Raw genomic sequence first — 20,040 nt, forward strand, 5'->3', positions numbered from 1 at the left:
TCACTTAATAAAACCAGGTGCCAGCCCAGATTTGGTCTATAGACCATAGTTCATCAAGCCTCACTATATGGAACAGGTAAATATAAATGAAAAGTAGATTCCTACAGTGTTAAGCCACTGAGACCTTGAGTTCATCTATTATAGAAGTTAGCATTACTTTAACACAATGCCATGTTGATGGCTCATAATATTTTACATATTTCATGATGGAAAACTGTAACCTGTCCACCTCAGGTTTTCAGTTTTATGAGAGTCTTTTATTACACTGAAATAAAACACCCAGGTGTCTGGGGGGCACCTGGGTGGCTGAGTGGGTTAAAGCTTCTGCCTTTGGCTCAGGTCATGATCCCAGGATCCTGGGATGGAGCTCCGCATCAGGCTCTCTGCTCAGCAGGGAGCCTGCTTCCCCCCTTTCTCTGCCTGCCTCTCTGCCTACTTGCGATCTCTCTCTCTGTCAAATAAAGAAATAAAATTAAAAAAAAAAAAAATTTAAAGTAACGGTCTGTCATTTTGTTTTCTTTTCTCTTCTTTTCTTTTCTTTCATGGAGACTGCGTCAGTTATTTTATTGGGAAAATGGTAAAATTTTACCAATGCTCTCTCATCTGGTGACTTTATCTGCAGACAGAATTGCAACACTTTTTAACAAATCATTCCATTTACTGGGAAGAGTGGGGAAATCCTGCCATATATCCAATTAATGAACTCTCCCACAGATATTGAATTTCTCTATTGGTCCTAGTGACTAGAAATTCAAAGAAAAGTACTTTTTTAAAGCCAAAATGGAGCAGCAGTGGGGGCTGGGAGAGAGGAAAAATTAAAAGTGAATCTTGTCAAAGATTAATTCATGATTCCTGCAAGAATCCATAGTTTTCTCCCCCCCCAATTATGTGACTAAATGTCCACACAGATAAATGAATAACATTGATTTTGACTATGGTTTTTAAATTGTTGTGAGAGAGAGATGGAGAGGGAGACTGACATAGGAGTCAAACACACTGAGGTTGAAATTCCTGTTCTAATTTAGCACCAATTTGAGTTCAACTCCTATATACGTTTAATTATAAAAATAAACTGGATATAGGATATAGAATGTGACTAGTGTTCAAAAAAGTATTAGTAATTATCATTAGTTTTAATTGCTACTTGCTACCAAGTTCACAAATTATCATTTCCAACCAAACTATAAGTTGTTTTTTTTTTTTTTTAAGATTTTATTTATTTGAGAGACAGAGATCACAAGTAGGCAGAGAGGCAGGCAGAGAGAGGAGGAAGCAGGCTCCCTGCTGAGCAGAGAGCCCGATGCAGGGCTCGATCCCAGGACTCTGCGATCATGACCTGAGCTGAAGGCAGAGGCTTTAACCCACTCAGCCACCCAGGTGCCCCCAAACTGTAAGTTTTGTGTGAAGAAAAATGTAACCATCAAGACTTAAAATTCTGTGGATTACTAGTAATCAGTAAATGTACCCAAACATCCATTGCTTCTTTTATTAGACTTGTCCCTCTTCCATTGCTCTATAGCTTGGTCTTTTAGTAAAAATTTTGCTTTATCACACTCTTCTTCACTTCTGTATTTTTTAGCTTCTCTCCCTTCACTTATTCTATCGATGTTTCATTTCATCATCACCTTTCTAAAACATAGACTTATTTGTGTCATGTTGGCATCTCCCCCTCCCCACCAAAATAAGTTCAAACAACTTACTGGACATCTAACAACCATCTTCCCAATGCTTCGACTCAACTTCATCTCTTTAACTTGCATCCTACATTCTAGGATTGCTGAGTAATTAATGTATACTGTTCCAAATACAGCACAATAGTACACATCTTGGTAAATACCTGTCTACTTAAAATGTGTTATTTTCCCCCCAAATATATCTGGCTAAACAAAGCCACCAGTCAACACATGGCAGGATTGTTCTTTTCCCTGTGCACGGAGAATTAATCACTGCCTTCTTTGTTGTACTATCAGTTCTTACTATCACTAGCTTTTGTGGTAAATTCTCAGATATTTTTATAATATTATAGAATAGGTAAGTTGACTACCAAGTACATACTGGATGCTCTGTTGGTATATAGTTTATATGCAATATCTCATTTATTCTTCACACTAATTTTATGAGGTAGTTTATATTGTCCACATTTTGTAAATGAAGAAACTAAGGCTTAAGTACTAATTGACTCACCAAGATTACTGGGCCGGTAAATATTGGAGCATTCCAGAAAGAGAATTGTGGTCAGCAGACATGAAGTGCTGCAAACAGGATGAAAACAAGAGCTAAAATGTGACTAAAAATTAAGTAATTAATTAAAATGTTAATCAAAAAGAGATGTCTTTTCAAAAGCTATTTGTAACCTCTAGGAAAACAGAATAGGAGTCAGAAATCAAAAAGGTAAAGCAAACACAAAGCCTGGAATAGTGGCACTGAACACATAATAACTTTTCAAGAAATATATATGCAAATTATTGGCGGATGATCATCTGAAACAGACTGAAGGAAATAATGAAAATATTAAAAAATATTAGGGATGAAAACATAAAACTCCTAGAAGAAAACACAGCCAGTAACCTCTTAAACACCAACCATACCAACATGTATCTAAGTACGTCTCCACAGGCAAGTGGAACAAAAGCAAAATAAAACTACTGGGACTACACCAAAATTAAAAATTTATTCACAGTAAAGGAAACCTACAAGAAAGGAAACTTTTGAAACAAAAGGCAACCTACAGAATGGCAAATGATATATGCAAACGCTGTATCTGATAAGGGTTTAATATCCAAAATATATAAAGAACTTATACAGCTCAACACCAAAAAAACAAAGAAACGGGCAGAAGACCTGAATAGACACACAGATGACCAACAGACACATAAACAGATGCTCGATGTCCCTAATTATAAGGAAAATGCAATTCAAAAGCAATGAGATATTGCCTCAAACTAGTCAGAACTGCTATTATCAAAAAGACAAGAAATAACAAGTGTTGATAAGGATGTGGAGGAAAGGATGTTGATAAGGATGTTGATTGGAATGTAAACTCGTACAACCAGTGGGAAAACAGTACAGAATTTCCTCAAAAAAAATTAAAATAGACCATATGATCCAGTAATTCTACTACTGGGTATTACCCAAAGAATATGAAAACACCAATTTGAAAAGATAGATGGACCCCTATGTTTATTGCAGCATAATTTCCAATAGTGTAGAAATGGGAACAACCCAAGTGCCCATTGACATATAAATGGATAAAGAAGATGTAGTATATATATATATACAATGGAATATTACTCAGCCATAGGAAAGAATGGACTCTTGCCATTTGCAACAACATGGGTGGACTCAGAAGGTATTATGCTAAGTGAAGTAAGTCAGCTGGAGAAAGACAAATATCATATGCTTTCACTTATCTAGGCAATAAAACAAATGAGAAAATAAAAAGCAGAAACAGATTCATAAATACAGAGAACAAACTGATGGTTGCTAGAGAAAAGGGGAGTGGAAAGATGGGGAAAATGGGTGAAAGGGAGTAAGAGGTACAGTCTTCCAGTTATGGAATGAACAAGTCATGGGGATGAAATATACAGCATAGGAGATATATTTAATGATATTATAATAGCATTGTGTAGTGATGGATGATAGCAAACTTGTGGTGAGCACAGTATAAAGAGCAGGGTTGTTGAACCACTATGTTACACACTTGAAACTAAGGTAACATGGGTCAATTATACTTCAATAAAAAAAATGGCAAAAAAAAAAAAAAGGCAACAACTTGAGCAATTTTGGAAGCTGAATCTAAAGCACTGCTTCTCAGCTGGGTTTGATTTTGCCCTCTCTCTGGATACGTTTTACAGTGTCTAGAGACATTTTTGTTTGTCACATCTGAAGAATGCTACTGGCATGTAATCACTAATAGCAGGGATGCAGCTAAATATTCTGTAATAGTAAGACTGACCCAGACAACAAAGAATTATCAGGTCCAAAATATGCCAAGTTTGAAAAATCCTGGTCCAAAGGATCCACTGGAGGAGAGGAGGAGATTGAAAAAAATGAGATAAAAGAGATAACTCCTAGGACAAAATTGGGAAGAAGGAGAAAGGGAGTGGATAAAAAATGTTACCTTCAGCAAACCCTTATCAAGAGCTATTAACTTCATTTCCGAGGATAAAGACATTGAAGTTTGGAGAATTTAAATGACTTATCTTTTCAGGATCTAGCAGAAGTATAAGTCAAATCTCTGAGCTCTAATGTGATGTTCTTTTAACTATGCCATCTAATGCATTAAGTTCAAGATTGAAGATAATTTTTGGAATTGTCACAGCATACAACCATGAAGCAATTGTGCTTAAAAATTAGTGACATATCTATTGGTTTTATATATCTACATATATTTATTGCCTTCCTTTATATCAAAGAAAAGAAACATGTCTAGTAGAAAGGTTTAAGAAACTCAGAAGAACATGTTGGGCAAATGGGCATCAAATATACATACAATATTGACAGTTGAAGAACAATAAAAAAGTTGTATGAGATTTTCAATAATATTTAATCACTTTTAATTTACCCAAGAATATTTGGTAATTTCATAGTTGAATGCATGAGATATAATTCTTTAAGGACTTTGTAAAGCACAAACTAAAATAACAAACATAGTATTAAATTGCTACAGCTCTAGAGTTACTCAAGAGGAATAAATGTATGACATTGAAAAGCTTAGCATTCTGCCAGTAGAGAAAATGTTAAAACTCAAGGATCATTACAACATTCTTTATACCACTGCTACCACAAAGGCAAAGACAATTAAAACAACCATTAACAGTTTAACTGTGAAACATAGAATATGAGCCATGACCAGAAAAAGAAATACTCATGGTTCTTTAAGTACAAATAAGTAAATGTGCAAACACAGCACAAATAGGCAAGGAAGGCGGAACATCTAGAGAGACCCAAGGGTTGACCTGTGCAGCTGCAGGTCTGGCAAGCTTTGGAAGTGCTACCATGTGAGGGAGCCAACAGGAGTGTCGACAGTCCTCAGCAATCAGGCATCTTCTCCAAGAAGGAAACAGCTGGAGGCCAGAGTCAGTCATCTACTTTATTGACATCTGCTGCTATTATTCTATCATGGGGTTTCTTTTATTTATTTCTGTTATTTGAAAAATTCAGTAGAGACCATGTGTCAACTTAATTGTTTTCTGAAAATTCTAGGAACTTGGGCACAGCATGATTTATTTGCAATTCACTAGCAGTGCTAATCAAATATTTAAAACAAACCTTACTAGTCTATATAGAAATCAAGTCAATGAATAGTTCTCTCCCACTGACACAGCAAAGTCTTCACTGCAGTGTTATTAGATAAGAGTAATGTCTTCTGGAGGCACACAGCCTTGGACTGAATCTCTATTCTACTACACTTTAGCACTGAAATACTGGTAAGTAATATAACCACTCTCTGCCTCAGTTCTTTATCTATGAAATGAGGGTAATAACAGTACCTATAACATAGGGCTATTGTGGGGACTGATGGGACACTCCATAAATTGTCTGGCCCACTATCAGGCATATAACAAGCCTCTATAAACATTAGTACTAATCCTTTTCTGCTCTGATTTCTCCTAAATAACATTACTGTGAAATTTTGTCTCATTCTTACATTAAGCGTCTTCTCCAATGTCTATCTAATGAAGTTTGCTTCCATGTATAACCTGACCTAAACCTGCTCCTTTCCATAAACATTATCCTCAAATTATAATGGTTTACTCACTAGGCATTCTCTCCCAATCTTTCATTCAACGAACGCTTTTTTCTTTTCTATACTTGAGTCTGATCTGCCCATTGAATACCAACTACTTGGTGAAGTCTTTCCTGAATGCTCCATTCAAAAAGGATTTCTCTTGTCCATAAAATCAACAAAAATATTTCCCTCAATAACAATACTATTCATACAATATATTTGCTTGTCTATATTGCTATTCATATTTAAAAAAAAATACTGGACTTAAGGTTTAAGTATCTTCTGTTTTACATTAGTGCTAACACACTGTGAATGTAATATTAAGAACAAATCTCTACCTTAATTTCCCTTGCAACTGGTAGAGTAAGAAAATGAAACAAATGTCCATACCAACATGGTCAAGGAGGCCTTTACTCTTTCAAGAATTTCCTTCAGAACTCCCTAACTGGGTGCAAACTTTTCTTCCTTTTAACCTCCACAACAATTTGTTTATTCTTTTCTTTAACATCTAAACTGACTCAGGAGTTGGTGAGATTTGGGGAATAAGGCATAGCTACAAAAAAATACTGCAATTACATCATGAAGAGAAAGTATAATGTAATAAACAAAAGCAAACAAACAAACAAAAGCTTTGTAGGAGCAAACCTAGATTCAAATTCTGGATTTTGGTACTGGTTAACCATCTGATCTTATGAATGTCTCCTACTCTATCTGAGTTTATTTCTCTGTAAATGCGGATAATAAAGCCCTCTTTGAAATGTCATGAGAAAAAAATTAAGAAATATCCTATAAAGAACAAAGTAGGTACTCAAAATTATTTTCTATAATAATGTAAAGAATCTTCAGTTTGCATGGGTAATCAAAGAGGGAAAAGATGAGTGGGCCCAAAACTGGAGAGAAACTGAGAGTAAAGAGAGAGAAATGACAGTAAAAAGGAGGAGGAAAAGCGAGGTGGTGGACCATGCTGGAACGAGGTTGGGGAATAAAAAAAGAAAGCTAATGTGATGGGTATGGCCAGGGGACTTTCATGAACAAGGATGTTGAATGCTTAATTGCATGTGATTTGCTGAGCTGCGACAAAATAGAAGCCCCTTTCTTAACTTTAATCTCTTGATTCTCAGTTTCCAAAGCAAAGTGACTCTCTTTCTTATTTGGATGAATACCCAGGAAGAATGGAAAAACCAACCATATGAAGAGACACATTAGAAAAGTCAAAGAAAGTAAGAATTCAGAACAAGAAGCAGCTAGAGAAATACATAAGTCCTTGAGGTATGGTGATGGAGAGTCCTAATGTATGTGGCATAGAGTCTAGAACTAATGTTATTTATTTGTTAAACGACAGTGAGACTAAGTACTCTAAACAACTTGGGACACCCAGGAAGGAGACATCTGGAAAACAGTAGCTAGATGGAACTACAATAGAAGAAAAGGTATCAACAATTAAAGACTGGAATGGTTACATAGGCCTTGGAATTGTAAACAGGCCAATTGGATGTGGAAGAACCTTTAATGAAGCAGAGTGTGTCTTTCTAAAGGAGCAAAACTCAATTATCCACTCAAGACTGAGAGACAGATGCCACAAAGTGATGGGCAAAAGAGAAAGACAGGTTCCCTGACAATTTCAAGAAGCCACCCTACCAGCTATGGACTGCTTACTTTCAGATATCCTTTACATGAGGATATAGGTTAAGCGAAATAAGTCAATCAGAGAAAGACAATTATCATGAGATTTTTCTCATATGTGGAATTTAAAAAACAAGACAGAGCATCATAGGGGAGGGGAGGGGAAAAAGAAATTAAGACAAAATCAGAGAGGGAGACAAACCATAAGTGACTCTTAACTCTAGGAAACAAACTGAGGGTTGCTGGAGGGGAGGTGAGTGGTAGATGGGTAACTGGGTGATGGGCACTAAGGAGGACACTTGATGTAGTGAACACTGGGTGTTATATGCAATGAATGGAATCACTAAACTTTACTTGAAACTAATAATACAGTATATGCCAATTAACTGAATTTAAATTTTTAAAAAAGAAAAAGAAATAAACGCCTGTGCTGTTTATCCTATTGTTAAGTTGAGTTTCCTACTATTTGCAGTAAAATCTGATTGTCTCTAATGCAACTTTCTTGATGATGTCTGCTATTTTCTTCAGTTCTATTTTTTCAAAGTTTATAGAAATCTTTAAATATACTTTTTTGACATTTAAAAATATTCTGAAATGCTGACAAGGCAGTCTTTAAATTTGTTTGAAAAAGTTTTTTAATCGCCAAGTGGCATGCTAAAAACATCCCCTAACTACAACGTTGCTTACCACAGAGTCTTATTGGAATATCAGATGTGTGATTGATACGTTTGTTAACCAAAGAGATGAACCAAAATTCTATTGCAGACAGTATTTATGATACAAAAGTCTTAGGCCAAGGCCGTTTAGCAAAATGGAAGTTTGACTAAACCTGCAGATCAGAGGCATGGTCAGCAGAGAAAAAGGGTCTACCTATTCTTTCAATCTAATCCCAACAAGTTGTAGTGGGTACACTGAACATTAAAACAGAACTTTGTGGCATTTGCTTTTAATTTTTTGCATAAAGTTAAATACTTTTAGTCTTTTGTTAATAATTTATCTTTCCTTTCGTTTACTCTGAATTGCTTACATTAGACTGAGAACTATAAGCCTACAATTAACTTTTTAAAATATTCTTTTTTAAAATATTTAGTTATTTGACAGAGAAAGAGATCAAAAGTAGGCAGAACGGCAGGAAAAGAGAGAGGGGGGAAGCAGGCTCCCTGCTGAGCAAAGAGCCCAGTGCAATCTGGGGCTCGATCCCAGGACCCTGAGATCATAACTTGATCCAAAGGCAGTGACCTAACCCACGGAGCCACCCAGGCGCCCCCAAGTAATTATCTTTTAACTGATTTTTCTTGTGTGATTGTCTAAAGTTTTCTTAAAATACAAAAGGAATAATATAACTTTAGAGCTACAAGTACTTTAAAAAATCATTCACTCCACACCTTCTGTTTTAAGAGTAAATGACCAAAAAGACTAATGAACTTAACTAAATCTTTGTCAGAATAATTCTTCATTGATTGATGATTGATTGATTGATTCATTCATTCATTCATGTATTAATCCATTCAACTACTGTTTAATTCTGAGGCATAAGGCACTGGGCAGCGGGAGCTGTACACAGTATAGATAAGGCCCTGCCATCTGCATACTTTCAATTCAGTGGGAATAGAAATAAATCATCCAGATAATTAAAATACAATGTAAATAAATGTGCTTTAACTATTATTACAGCCAGAGAATCACAAGAGAGGAAAGGAGAGTAAGGGGTAGCTAGCAAAGACTTTAGGGAAAAATTTGCATTTGGCTGTTCCTTAGAGGGCTTGAACAGGTGGAGCTGCACGAATGCAGATTTCAGATCAAAGGGGTGGCTCTCTTTTTAACTTGTAGATTGGATTTCAGTACAAAGTTTTTTCTTAAATTATTTTAAAATTGCATTTGGGTGGGAAAGTAAAATCAAAGCAGTCCCTTAACCAGAGGTGAGAACAGCAACTTTGGAAAGCCTGACGTCATAGTTAGTGCTGCATTAAAAGGTGATGTTTATCAGGGTACAAATGGATCTCCCTGAAGTTGAGCAACTGAAAGGCCATGCAAGCATGCATCTGGAGAAAACAACTGCAGTGCGGCTTAGAAACCAAGAGCTACGAGCCACTGCTCAGAAAATATCATAAATTAAATGACTGAAAAAGATGTCAGTAATAAGTAAAACAGTAGGGTTTCAATTTACAAGTGAAAATCCAGACAAATGTGCAATATCAAGGAAAATAATATTTCACTTTTGTTCATAGTGCAATGAATTAAGAAGTCTAAGACATATATTCAAACAGAAAATGTTTAAAATACAAATGGCATTTAGAAAATGTGACAACATCTGTATGGATTTTAACAGATAAATCTCCTTTTTTTACAGTGTAATATGCATGAAAAGTAGGTCCCTTTTTCTCATATTTGTGACTGTTATTGCTATTAGTAACAGAGTGCTGTCTAAGACTAACAAGGCAATTCATCAATAAATAGTACTTAGAGCAAACATGCATTTTCAGAGAAATTTGTCAATGACTTTTGCTACAAGCATAAATTATCAATACACTTTTACATAAGCTAAATATTTAGCTTTTCAGCTGCACAAACTACTTACTTTCTTATACCGGTGTTCCTCTACCACTCCCCATTTCACAACATGCTTTACATTCCACCTACAAGGAAATCTGCATTTTAGCTCTGAACGTCTGCAAGTAACCTTCAGCTACTAACCTTACTGTCTTCTGTCTCTTTAGCTTTTTCTTGGAGGGGTTTCTTCTCTCCAAATTCACAGGTTGATTTTAATGTGAGCTGACAAGAAAGCATTGAGCTCTCTGTTTCAGTAAGTTCCAAAGGTCCTGAAGAATAGGGCTGTGACCCAGTAGTGCCAAGATTTGGTATCAGAAGAGCAGTATGAACAGGCTTTGACCCAACAGCTGGCTGTCTCAGTTTTGAGGCAACCCCAAGTACAGGCATGGCTTCCATAAAAGTATCTTCTTGCTGCCAAAGAAAATGCTTCTAACCTCAGTCTGGTAGACTCCAACTTTAGTATTTCCAGAACAAATACTTTAAACAAAACTAGCGGTCATCATGATTCAAAAAGAAAAAAAAAAGAAAAAAAAACCCTAATAATATAACTTCCAGGAAGAGGCAAAACTTCCCTTCATCTTTAGTTAAGTATCTTTCTTTCTTGCTGGCTCAAATGGCTTATATTCTCATCATTCTCTCTCTCTCTCTCTCCCTCTTAGCCTCGCTCTCTCTCTGTTCAGTGAGTCAGTGCCTATGTAATATTAAATACTCCTTTGGGGAGTAAACTTTTCTTGAAGGTAACTGTTACAAAGCTCCTTCTCTAGGATTAAAGAGCTCCTAGTTATACTTTTCCTCCCACTACAGCAGTCTGAATCTGAGCGCTGAGAATAAAAAAGAGGAGAGAAACAAAAGGAAAAGTCCTCAGTCCAACTGTCAAGGCAGCCAAAAGACCACAATAGTGGAAGGACAGGAGTTCTTCCTGACTTCAGAAATAACCAGCCTACATTCTCTTTTTAAAGAAAACTGTATTTCCCCCAGTTTAAAAAAAAAAAGAGAATGGACAGGATTAATGGCCAAAACAAACAGCTGTTGGAAGAACTTTTAGCCCGGAAACAATCTCAGCAATGAAGCTGTTTGTCTGATTTCCAGCTATTTTTCACTACTGACAGCCATGAACCACTGTGCTCATTCTATTTTATCCCATGAAATCAGGTTAAATTCATGCCACAGTGCAACTAGCTAAATGTGTTAAATCACTCAGTAGACTATACCTGCCTAGGTTAGGAAAATACAGTAAATGCGGATGGCAAGACACTAGATACATAGCAATTATTGTTCTAAATTTAATAACAATATTGATATTAATATTCATAGCTAACATGTATGTGGAATGTTTTATATAGCAGTTACTTCACATTTAACCAGTGGGACCACTCAAGAATAGGCACACTTATTCTCTCCACTACAGAGAAAGGATAAGACTCAGATTCATATAAGTAATTTGACCAAAGTCATCGGGTTAAAAAGTGCAAGGGCCTGTATTCTTTAGAGTAACTTAAGAAACCACCTTAGAAACAATTTAAAATAACACTGTTATTCAAGCTCTTTAGGTCCAAACTAAAATCTTAATGTACTAACTATCCAAATATATACTCAGTGACTATGAACAATGCTGCTTCTATCCATAAAATTATTTTATTATACTTTGATTATGTTCTATTTCTGGTAAAAGCATGTCTAGATCCATAACAAAAGCAAGGGGTAAGTTTTTAAGAAATATCTGAGATGCGTGTAATAATGTCTTTAAAGTAGCTACACTTACACAATGGGTATACCAATAAATTCCTCCATCATTTAGTAAATATCATATTTATGTGATGGTGTTGAAATTTCAATAGTATTACCTAATAACAGGAATTTATTTCATATCCCTTGAGTTTTTGTTGAAGATTCTAAAACACAGATGTACTCCTTTTTTTTCTTTATTTAGAAAATCTATGTTATAGTCATGAAATATTTTAAGAATTAGTAATATTACAAGTGACATTCCTAGAAAAATGAGTGGACATTTAATGGACATTCAATAAATAATAGCAATTATAAGAATCATAACTCTTATTATAGAAAATAATCTCTATATAGTAAGAATTTATTTTTCTACTACTTCCAACTCTATAAATTATTTTGTAGTTTTAGGTAAGAAGCAGTAATTTACAGATAAAAGCTAATAATTAAAGTTGAATTTGTATCTTCTTTTGATATAAACATGGAAGAAATTAAAATACAAATTAGAAATCTTACCAACTGTAAAAAAGAAAGTAACTCAAGTGGGATTTACTCAATTGTATTGTAAGAAACAAATACAACACCAGAGGCAAGAAAGACATGATCACTCTGAGGAAGTTAGTTTATAATTAACAAGCCATTAACACACCAACCCTTCCAGAGACTGTAAGATATTGCAAAGCAGGATATACTCATGTTCCTAAAATGGGGTTTAAAGTATCTGAGAAGTCACATGCATCCTGCAATCCCCACATAGCAAACAAAACGGCATACCCAAAATAATAGGACTTGTGGGGAAAATAGCTTCTGGGAAGACCACCGAAAACATGCAACTTTGGGAACAGATCACTAGCAAACACAATATTTGTACCTTGGAAGATGATCTGGACCACCCAAGCAAGAAGGTCAGCCCAGAGCCTAAAAACAAGCAAACAAACAAAAAACAAAGCAAACAACAATGCTTCACAATTGAGGGGAATGACTGGCAATATGTTAATTAGAATTGGTAGGAAAAGGGGCACCTGGGTGGCTTGGTGGGTTAAAGCTTCTGCCTTTAGCTCAGGTCACGGGATCGAGCCCCTCATCGGGCTCTCTGCTCAGTGGGGAGTCTGCTTCCCATGCTCTCTCTCTGCCTGCCTTTCTACGTAGTCATGATTTCTATCAAATAAATAAATAAAATCTTTAAAAAAAAAAAAGAATTGGTAGAAAAAATCCAGCTGGAAGGCACACTCTGAGCCCATAGACGTGCCACTGAAATGGGCACAGGGTGGGGGGCAATGCAACTGCAAATATTTAAGAACCACATAAGACAAGGGGTATGTTCCTTTGGCCATGGAGCCCCTGATATTGATACTTGGCTTTTTTAAAAATTTTCGTAAAACCAAAAGGGCCCCCACTGACTATTTAGATCAAAGCTGAGGGCCTTCTTTTTCCACCCAAGGTTATAATTCAACTCTGACTATTCTGCCCCCTTGGGGGCATAAATCACATATAAAGCTTTGCAACTTCTACATTACACTAACATAATTCTATTTACCAATTGCAGGTGAGCTAATTGGTATTTTAGAAACATATGCCAGAGCAGAACACACTGTTTTTCCCAATATAATCAAATTGAAAAAAGCAAAAACAATAAAAACAGTGCTTACAGTCAGTAAGATGTCTTTTCACTTTGAAATACCTTTTGCGTATTGGATGATATCATTTCACTGAAATATAGGGTTGGAAACAATTGCCACTGTTGACCAATTCTATGAAATAACATCTACCACCAAGAGCAATAAAAACTAATTTACTCTAGAGAATTTTTGGTGTGCCAAGAACTGTCATCCCATTCCATCCTAAAAAAAATCACCTTTGAGTAGGTGATGACAAAGGCCTGGAAGAGTTAAACAGTTAGCTTAATGTCACAGAAAATGGTTTTTATTAATTAGTTGATTTATGTATTTGAGAGAGAGAGAAAGAGAGGACATGAACATGTGATAAAGGGGAGGTGCAGGGAGGGGAAGAGGGAGGAAGGAAGAAGCAGACTCCACACTGAGCACAGTAGCACTTGATCTCACAACCCTGAGATCATGACCTGAGCCCAAACCAAGTGTCCAATGCTTAACCTAAATAGCCACGCAGATGCCCCAGAAAATGGGGTTTATCAAACCAGGTTCAACGAACCATCTCCTACAGTGCTTGCTAAGCATACAGATTACTGGATTCATCCTAAACCCACCAAGTAAGAATCATGAGGGCAAGGGAAAAATCTGAGAATAGAATTTAAGTAAACTGATTCTCCTATATACTAAAATTTAAGGTCTATATTTTAGATGATTTGTAAATTGACAGTTCAGGGAATAGATTAAAATTGTACTGCCTAGAGACAAATCTCTATTTCCCCACTTATTAGCTGTATGAATTTGGAAGTTGGGATACATCAGTTTTACTATCTATAAAATGGCAAAAAATAATTTCATTCCTTTTACAATGTTGCTGAGAATTAAAAGAATTAAATGTATGAAGTCATTAGTACACGATCTGCCACATAGTAAGTGCTCAGTAAATGTTAGCTATTAACGTTATAAGACATGTGATAACCTTAAAAATTATCGAGGTAAGGTCAAGAAGCATTAAGTGAAAAATTTGGCCCCGATCATAAAGGTTAACAGAACTGAGCTCAGGGGAAAAGACTGAAAATTTTTAAAAAAGATAAATGACTTGTCCTTTCCCTGAAATACACTACCTTCTAAAGCCAAGCTGAGGGGCGCCTAGGTGGCTCAGTGGGTTAAAGCCTCTGCCTTCGGCTCAGATCATGATCCCAGGGTCCTGAAATTGAGCCCCGCATCAGGCTCTCTGCTCATCAGGGAGCCTGCTTCTCCCTCTCTCTCTCTCTCTGCCTGCCTCTCTGCCTACTTGTGATCTCTGTCTGTCAAAAAAATAAATAAATCTTTAAAGCGAAGCTAAGTTTCAGGCAATAAGAGAATTACAACCTAGCTGAATTATAACATCAGTGAATTTAAAAATAAATAATAACACTTCATGAAATGAACAATTTGCTATTATTTATTTATAAGAAAGAGAGAAAGAAAAAATAACCAACTACCAAGCAACACTAAGAACATGCTTACAAAAGGACAAAATATTAAAATATGATTGGCTACTCAATTCGGTGGTTTGCTAAAATAGAGTCACATTTCCATGAAATAAAAATTACATGTAAAATTCAGCAATTCTAAAGAAATAATTCAATGTAACCAGAACTACAGCAAGATGGAAAATTTCCTTCATCCTAAAAAGTTCTCTCCCTGCCAACCCAGGCAACCAAAGAAGTATTTTCTGACATTAGTTTTTTCTAGGATTCCATTTAATTGAAATTACGCAGTATTTTAGTGTCTGGTCTGTTTCACTTCACATAATGCTTTTGAGATTTATCCATGTTATATGGATCAAGGATTCTTCTTTTTGTATGGCTGAGATGTGTTCCACTGTGTGGATATAGCACAACTTGTTTATGCATTCACCAGTTGGAGGATATTGTGAATAAAGGTCTACTAATATTTGAATAGTTTTGTGGTGATATTTATCATATGTTTGCATGGATAAATAACTAGGAGGAAATTGATGGCTTATTTGATAAGTAAAGTATTAAATTGTATTAAACTGTTAACCATCTTTCAAACATACCATTTTGACCTACCGCTAGCAATATACACAAGTTTTAATTGCTCCACGTGCTCATCAATACTTCATACTGCAGATCTTTAATTTTAGCCATTCTAGTGAGATGCAATGGTATATCAGTGCAGTTTTAATTTAAATTTTTTCTAATAATTTATTTCCATTGAGTGTATTTTTATGTTTGTCATGCAATCCATATATCATCTTTGATTGAAATGTCTGTTTAAAATGTTTATTCTTTTTTTTTTTTAATCTTACTATTGAGTGTCAATAGCTCTTTATATGTTTTGGAAACACATGTTTTCTTAGATAGACACTTTAAAAACATTTTCTCCCAGTTTGAACAAGGTTCTTAAGAGAAAATTCTCCATATATTTCTCATGTTTTTTGCAGTCTTGGCACCAGACACCATAACTGACTTCACTTCTATGCTGAAATATGTTTTCAAGAATTTTTCTTGTTTTCAAGCAAACAGGCATGGAAGATGGAAAAAAATAGGCTTGAAATATAAAAATGGTGGGCATTTCCCTCTAAAGAGTAGTCTTATTTACTGCCTGTTATAAAAAAAGATAATGCCTCCCACAAGCTAAAAATGTCAGGCAGCTTTGCTCACAACTAATTATAAAAGATTTGTGCTTCTTAGGTCCAAAGTTTCTCTTCTATAACCCAATTCAAGGCATGTGCAGACATCCTCTGGTCCTTATCACACTGTCCTGTAGGAAATGGGGCTTGAGGAACTTGCACGAGAAGATGTGATATTCTCCTATTCCTATTGCTGTAAGTAATAAATTGACCCTGGTCTCTAAGGGAGGAGTGCAATGTCCTCTGCCAGGTAGTGTGTTTCAGCATCTTTTATGAAGATGCATCATGTTAGCTTACTGGCTTGTAAACAGAGTAAAATCTCAGACCCTTCATAGCTTCTTGACATCCATCTGTTATCTTAATATTGTCTTTTAACAATATTGTCAGTTTTTGCTTTATGTGTTTTAAAGCTTTATCATTGGCCTTATGCACATTAAAGATTATTATTTCCCTTTGATGAATTGACTCCTTTAACATACTTAATGAAAAGTCTTTGTTTTTGTTAATATTTCTTATAATGAAGTCTATTTTCACAATATATGATGATTCTTTTGATTACTGTTTGGTAGAACTTTTCCATCTTTTTTACTTTGAATATGTATCTTTACATGTAAAGTGGATTTCCAGCAGATGATGCATATTTCACCCTGTTCTTTGATTGTGTCTGATAATCTATGCCTCTCAACTGGAGTATTTAAGTCATTTCAGATTCATGTAACTATGAAAATGATTTGTTTAAGTCTACCATATGCCATTATTTTTCTATTTGTTCTTTATTGTTTTTACCCTTTACTGCCTTCTTTGGATCAATTCAATTTTTTTAAACTAAGTTAGAAATTTTCCTTCAGTATTTTCTTTCAGTATTTTAAAGATGTCTCTGTTTTCAACGTGCATGGTTTCTAAGAAGTCTGTTGTAGTTCTCATCTCTGTTCCTCTCTATGTACTGTGACTATTTTATTCAGCTTCTGTTAAATTTTTTCCCTTTCACTCATTTTTACTATGTTTGTTCTATTTTGTGTTAATTGAACTTCTTTATAGCTTTGTCAAATTGGAGAAATTTTTGACAATTATTTTTAAAAGTATTTGACTACAGGGGCACCTGGGTGGCTCAGTGGGTTAAAGCCTCTGCCTTCTGCTCAGGTCGTGATCCCAGGGTCCTGGGATCGAGGCCCACATCAGGCTCTCGGCTCCGCGGGGAGCCTGCTTCCTCCTCTCTCTCTCTCTGCCTGCCTCTCTGCCTACTTGTGATTTCTCTCTCTCTCTGTCAAATAAATAAAATCTTTAAAATAAATAAATAAATAAATAAATAAATAAATAAATAAATATTTGACTACTTCCCTCTTCCTTTCTGGGGCTCTCATTACACATGTGTTGGACCATTTGGTTTTCTTCCAAAGGTTACTAATACTGTTTATTCTTTTTTTTTTTTTTAAGATATTATTTATTTGAGAGAGTGTGAGAGTATGAAAGGAGAGAGGGCCAGAGGGAGAAGCAGATTCCCCCCTGAGTGGGGAGCCAGATGCAGGACTCCATCCTGGGACTCTGGGATCATGACCTGAACCCAAGACAGTCACTTGATCAACAGAGCCACCCATGTGCCTGTCTGTTTATTCTTTAAATATTTTTAACTCTGTTATTCATTTTGCATTCATTAGCTTCTGCCTCTATATTTTCAAGTACACCAGTCTACTTCTACAATATTTAATCCGTTGTTAAGCTCATCTAGTGAATTCTATTTCAGATAATACATTTTAAGTCTCTAGCAGTTCCATTGAGTATCTCTGATGATCACCCTTTCTCTTCTCATCATATTTATGTTTTCTTCTACCTTCATGAATTTAGGGGAATATTTATAGTAGCTGTTTAACATTCTTGTCCACTGATTTCATCATCTCTGTCATCTTCAGGTGTTTCTATTAGTAGATCTTTTTTGCTTCAGGATATGAGTCATTGTTACACTACATTTTGTATGCCCGGTAATTTTTTACTGCATGTTAGACATTTTGAATTATACATTGTTGTGTGCTGGATTTTAAGGTGTGTTTGACTTTGTAACAGTACACAATTAAGTCACCTTTGAAACTTTATTATAAGCTATGTTAAAGAAAGCACAGAGAAGCTTATTGTTTAAAACTAACTTAATACCACTCCTAAAGAAATAAACTTTTTTGAACTCTAACAAATGCCTTACGTGGTTTCTCTACTTTCACTGGGGGAAATCCCAAGTATTCTTAGACTTGTGTGAGTTGTAGGAATTGTTTATCATATGGCTTCTGATGCTTCTTTCCTTGGCCTTTGCTTGTGTCCTCTCAGACATGCACAGTTTTTTCCTCTGTGAAACACTGAGGGAAACATCTAAGTTTTCAGTGTCCTTCTCATTCTCTCATTCTTTCTTTCTCCCATTCATTTTCTTTCTCTTTCTCTCCATGGTTTTTCTTTTCTAGTACATTGTCTGAAAAATTTCAGACCTCTATACTATCCTGAACTTTGATTTCAGTCTCTATAACTCAGCATGACTCCTGAATTTTATTTGAGTTTTCCATCTCTACTCTGTGATCTGGAGATTATCTCCAGAAATTCAGCTGACACAACAATAGGATTCTCCTTTTATTATCCTTCTCTCAGAAATCATGGAGCTGTGCTACCTTTTGTCCAGAGGCTGAATAATATTGTTTTATACACTCTTGTCTAGTTTCTAGTTGTTTCAGGTACAACAATGTATCAGATCCCTCTTAGTCTACAATGTCTAGAAGCATAAGTAAAGTGTTATATTCTTACTTCTTCTTCTTTTTTTTTTTTCTTCAATCCATCCTGAAAACATACTGGGTTAGTTTTTCACATTAGACCTCAAAAACTTCCACTGTTTTTTTAGTTTTCTTCATCTAGCTAAGAACGAAACCTTAGGGAAGAAATATTTTGTACTGACGGCTTGCAAAGTGTTTGATTGACTGAATTAGATTGTCTTCCAAATCTAATGAGGAAATATAAATAATAAAAAATATAAGATATAGTGATCATGGAGTTAAAACTATTCTCCAGACTTATCTTGAAACACTTAAAACACTGAGGTCTATTTTAGAATATCTCTTGCCAGAATCCCTATTGGCATCATTTTTTTTCAGGGATCTGGGAAAAATCTGATACATAGAGAAGTATTAGATGTATAGTATATTTAAGGGGGCAATAAGCCAAGATATGCCTTTATTGTGGTACTGAGAATGGGAAAAGAAGGTGAACCACCTGTCTAAAACATAAAGGCAGGTGATGAGTATAAAGAAGCCAATAATAAAACAGTTAATGGATATTTGGAAATGCAAATGAGGAACAACCCAGGAAAGGTGGAAGCTGCTTATATCTGCTCTATGGCATACATTTACCATTTTACAGGCTTCCTTACAATATGCTACTGATACAGTTAATTGAGCAAATAAAATTCATCAAATTCAGAAGGCTGCTTAGCCATGAAGTATAATGAAAAGCAAATGTAGTGAGCTTTGAAATGGCATTGCATGTTAGACTCTCCCTTTTAGAATATCATCCCCCAGAATCAAAAATACATACATCTGGAGAAGAGACAGCTATTTTATTAAAACAAAATCTCTTCGATAGTCTTGCCAGATAAATTTCAGTGCTCCAACAAGGCAGGAGACCCTACAAATCTAAAAAAAAACATTCAAAAAGGACATTGACAACTTTTAAAATAGTTATATTTGAAAGAACTGTTCTTGTTGGCATGCATGTACAAAAATACATTGTGTTATAAAGGTAAATAAGGGCATCTTAACCCAAATCATGAGACTTTGCTCCTGGGAAGTGCAACCACATAATTTTGGGCATAAAAGTATATAAAACAGGGGCGCCTGGGTGGCTCAGTGGGTTGGGGCCTCTGCCTTCAGCTCAGGTCATGATCTCAGGGTTCTGGGATCGAGCCCCGCATCGGGCTCTCTGCTCGGCGGGGAGACTGCTTCCTCCTCTCTCTCTCTCTCTCTCTCTGCCTGCCTCTCTGCCTACTTGTGATCTCTGTCTGTCAAATAAATAAATAAAATCTTTAAAAATATATATATATATAAAACATTATTTTATAAAAGTATCTTTTTCACTACTGTTCCCTTGACACTTTTATTACTTTCAGCTAGTTTTGAATATTATACATAAATAAGACT

The 20,040-nt window shown here is 35.5% G+C and overlaps 1 protein-coding gene across 8 annotated transcripts in view; it reads right to left on the bottom strand.

Moving 5' to 3' along the window:
- NAV3 (neuron navigator 3) overlaps positions 1-20,040 on the bottom strand; it is a 610,320-nt gene that overhangs the window by 372,487 nt on the left and 217,793 nt on the right. For 4 of the 8 annotated variants that reach the window (XM_032854714.1, XM_032854712.1, XM_032854710.1 and 1 more), the window contains exon 1: positions 10,049-10,541. The exons of 1 other annotated variant lie outside the window; for it this stretch is intronic. In XM_032854714.1, the coding sequence (XP_032710605.1) occupies positions 10,049-10,300 (252 nt within the window). In that variant the 5' untranslated portion in view covers positions 10,301-10,541. Of the gene's footprint in view, positions 1-10,048; positions 10,542-20,040 lie in introns of those variants that run through there. 3 more of the 8 variants (XM_032854716.1, XM_032854713.1, XM_032854711.1) reach the window with 1 other exon arrangement.

This window comes from Lontra canadensis, unplaced genomic scaffold (assembly GCF_010015895.1).
Source record: "Lontra canadensis isolate GAN:19392208 unplaced genomic scaffold, GSC_riverotter_1.0 scaffold9, whole genome shotgun sequence".
Taxonomy (NCBI): domain Eukaryota; kingdom Metazoa; phylum Chordata; class Mammalia; order Carnivora; family Mustelidae; genus Lontra; species Lontra canadensis.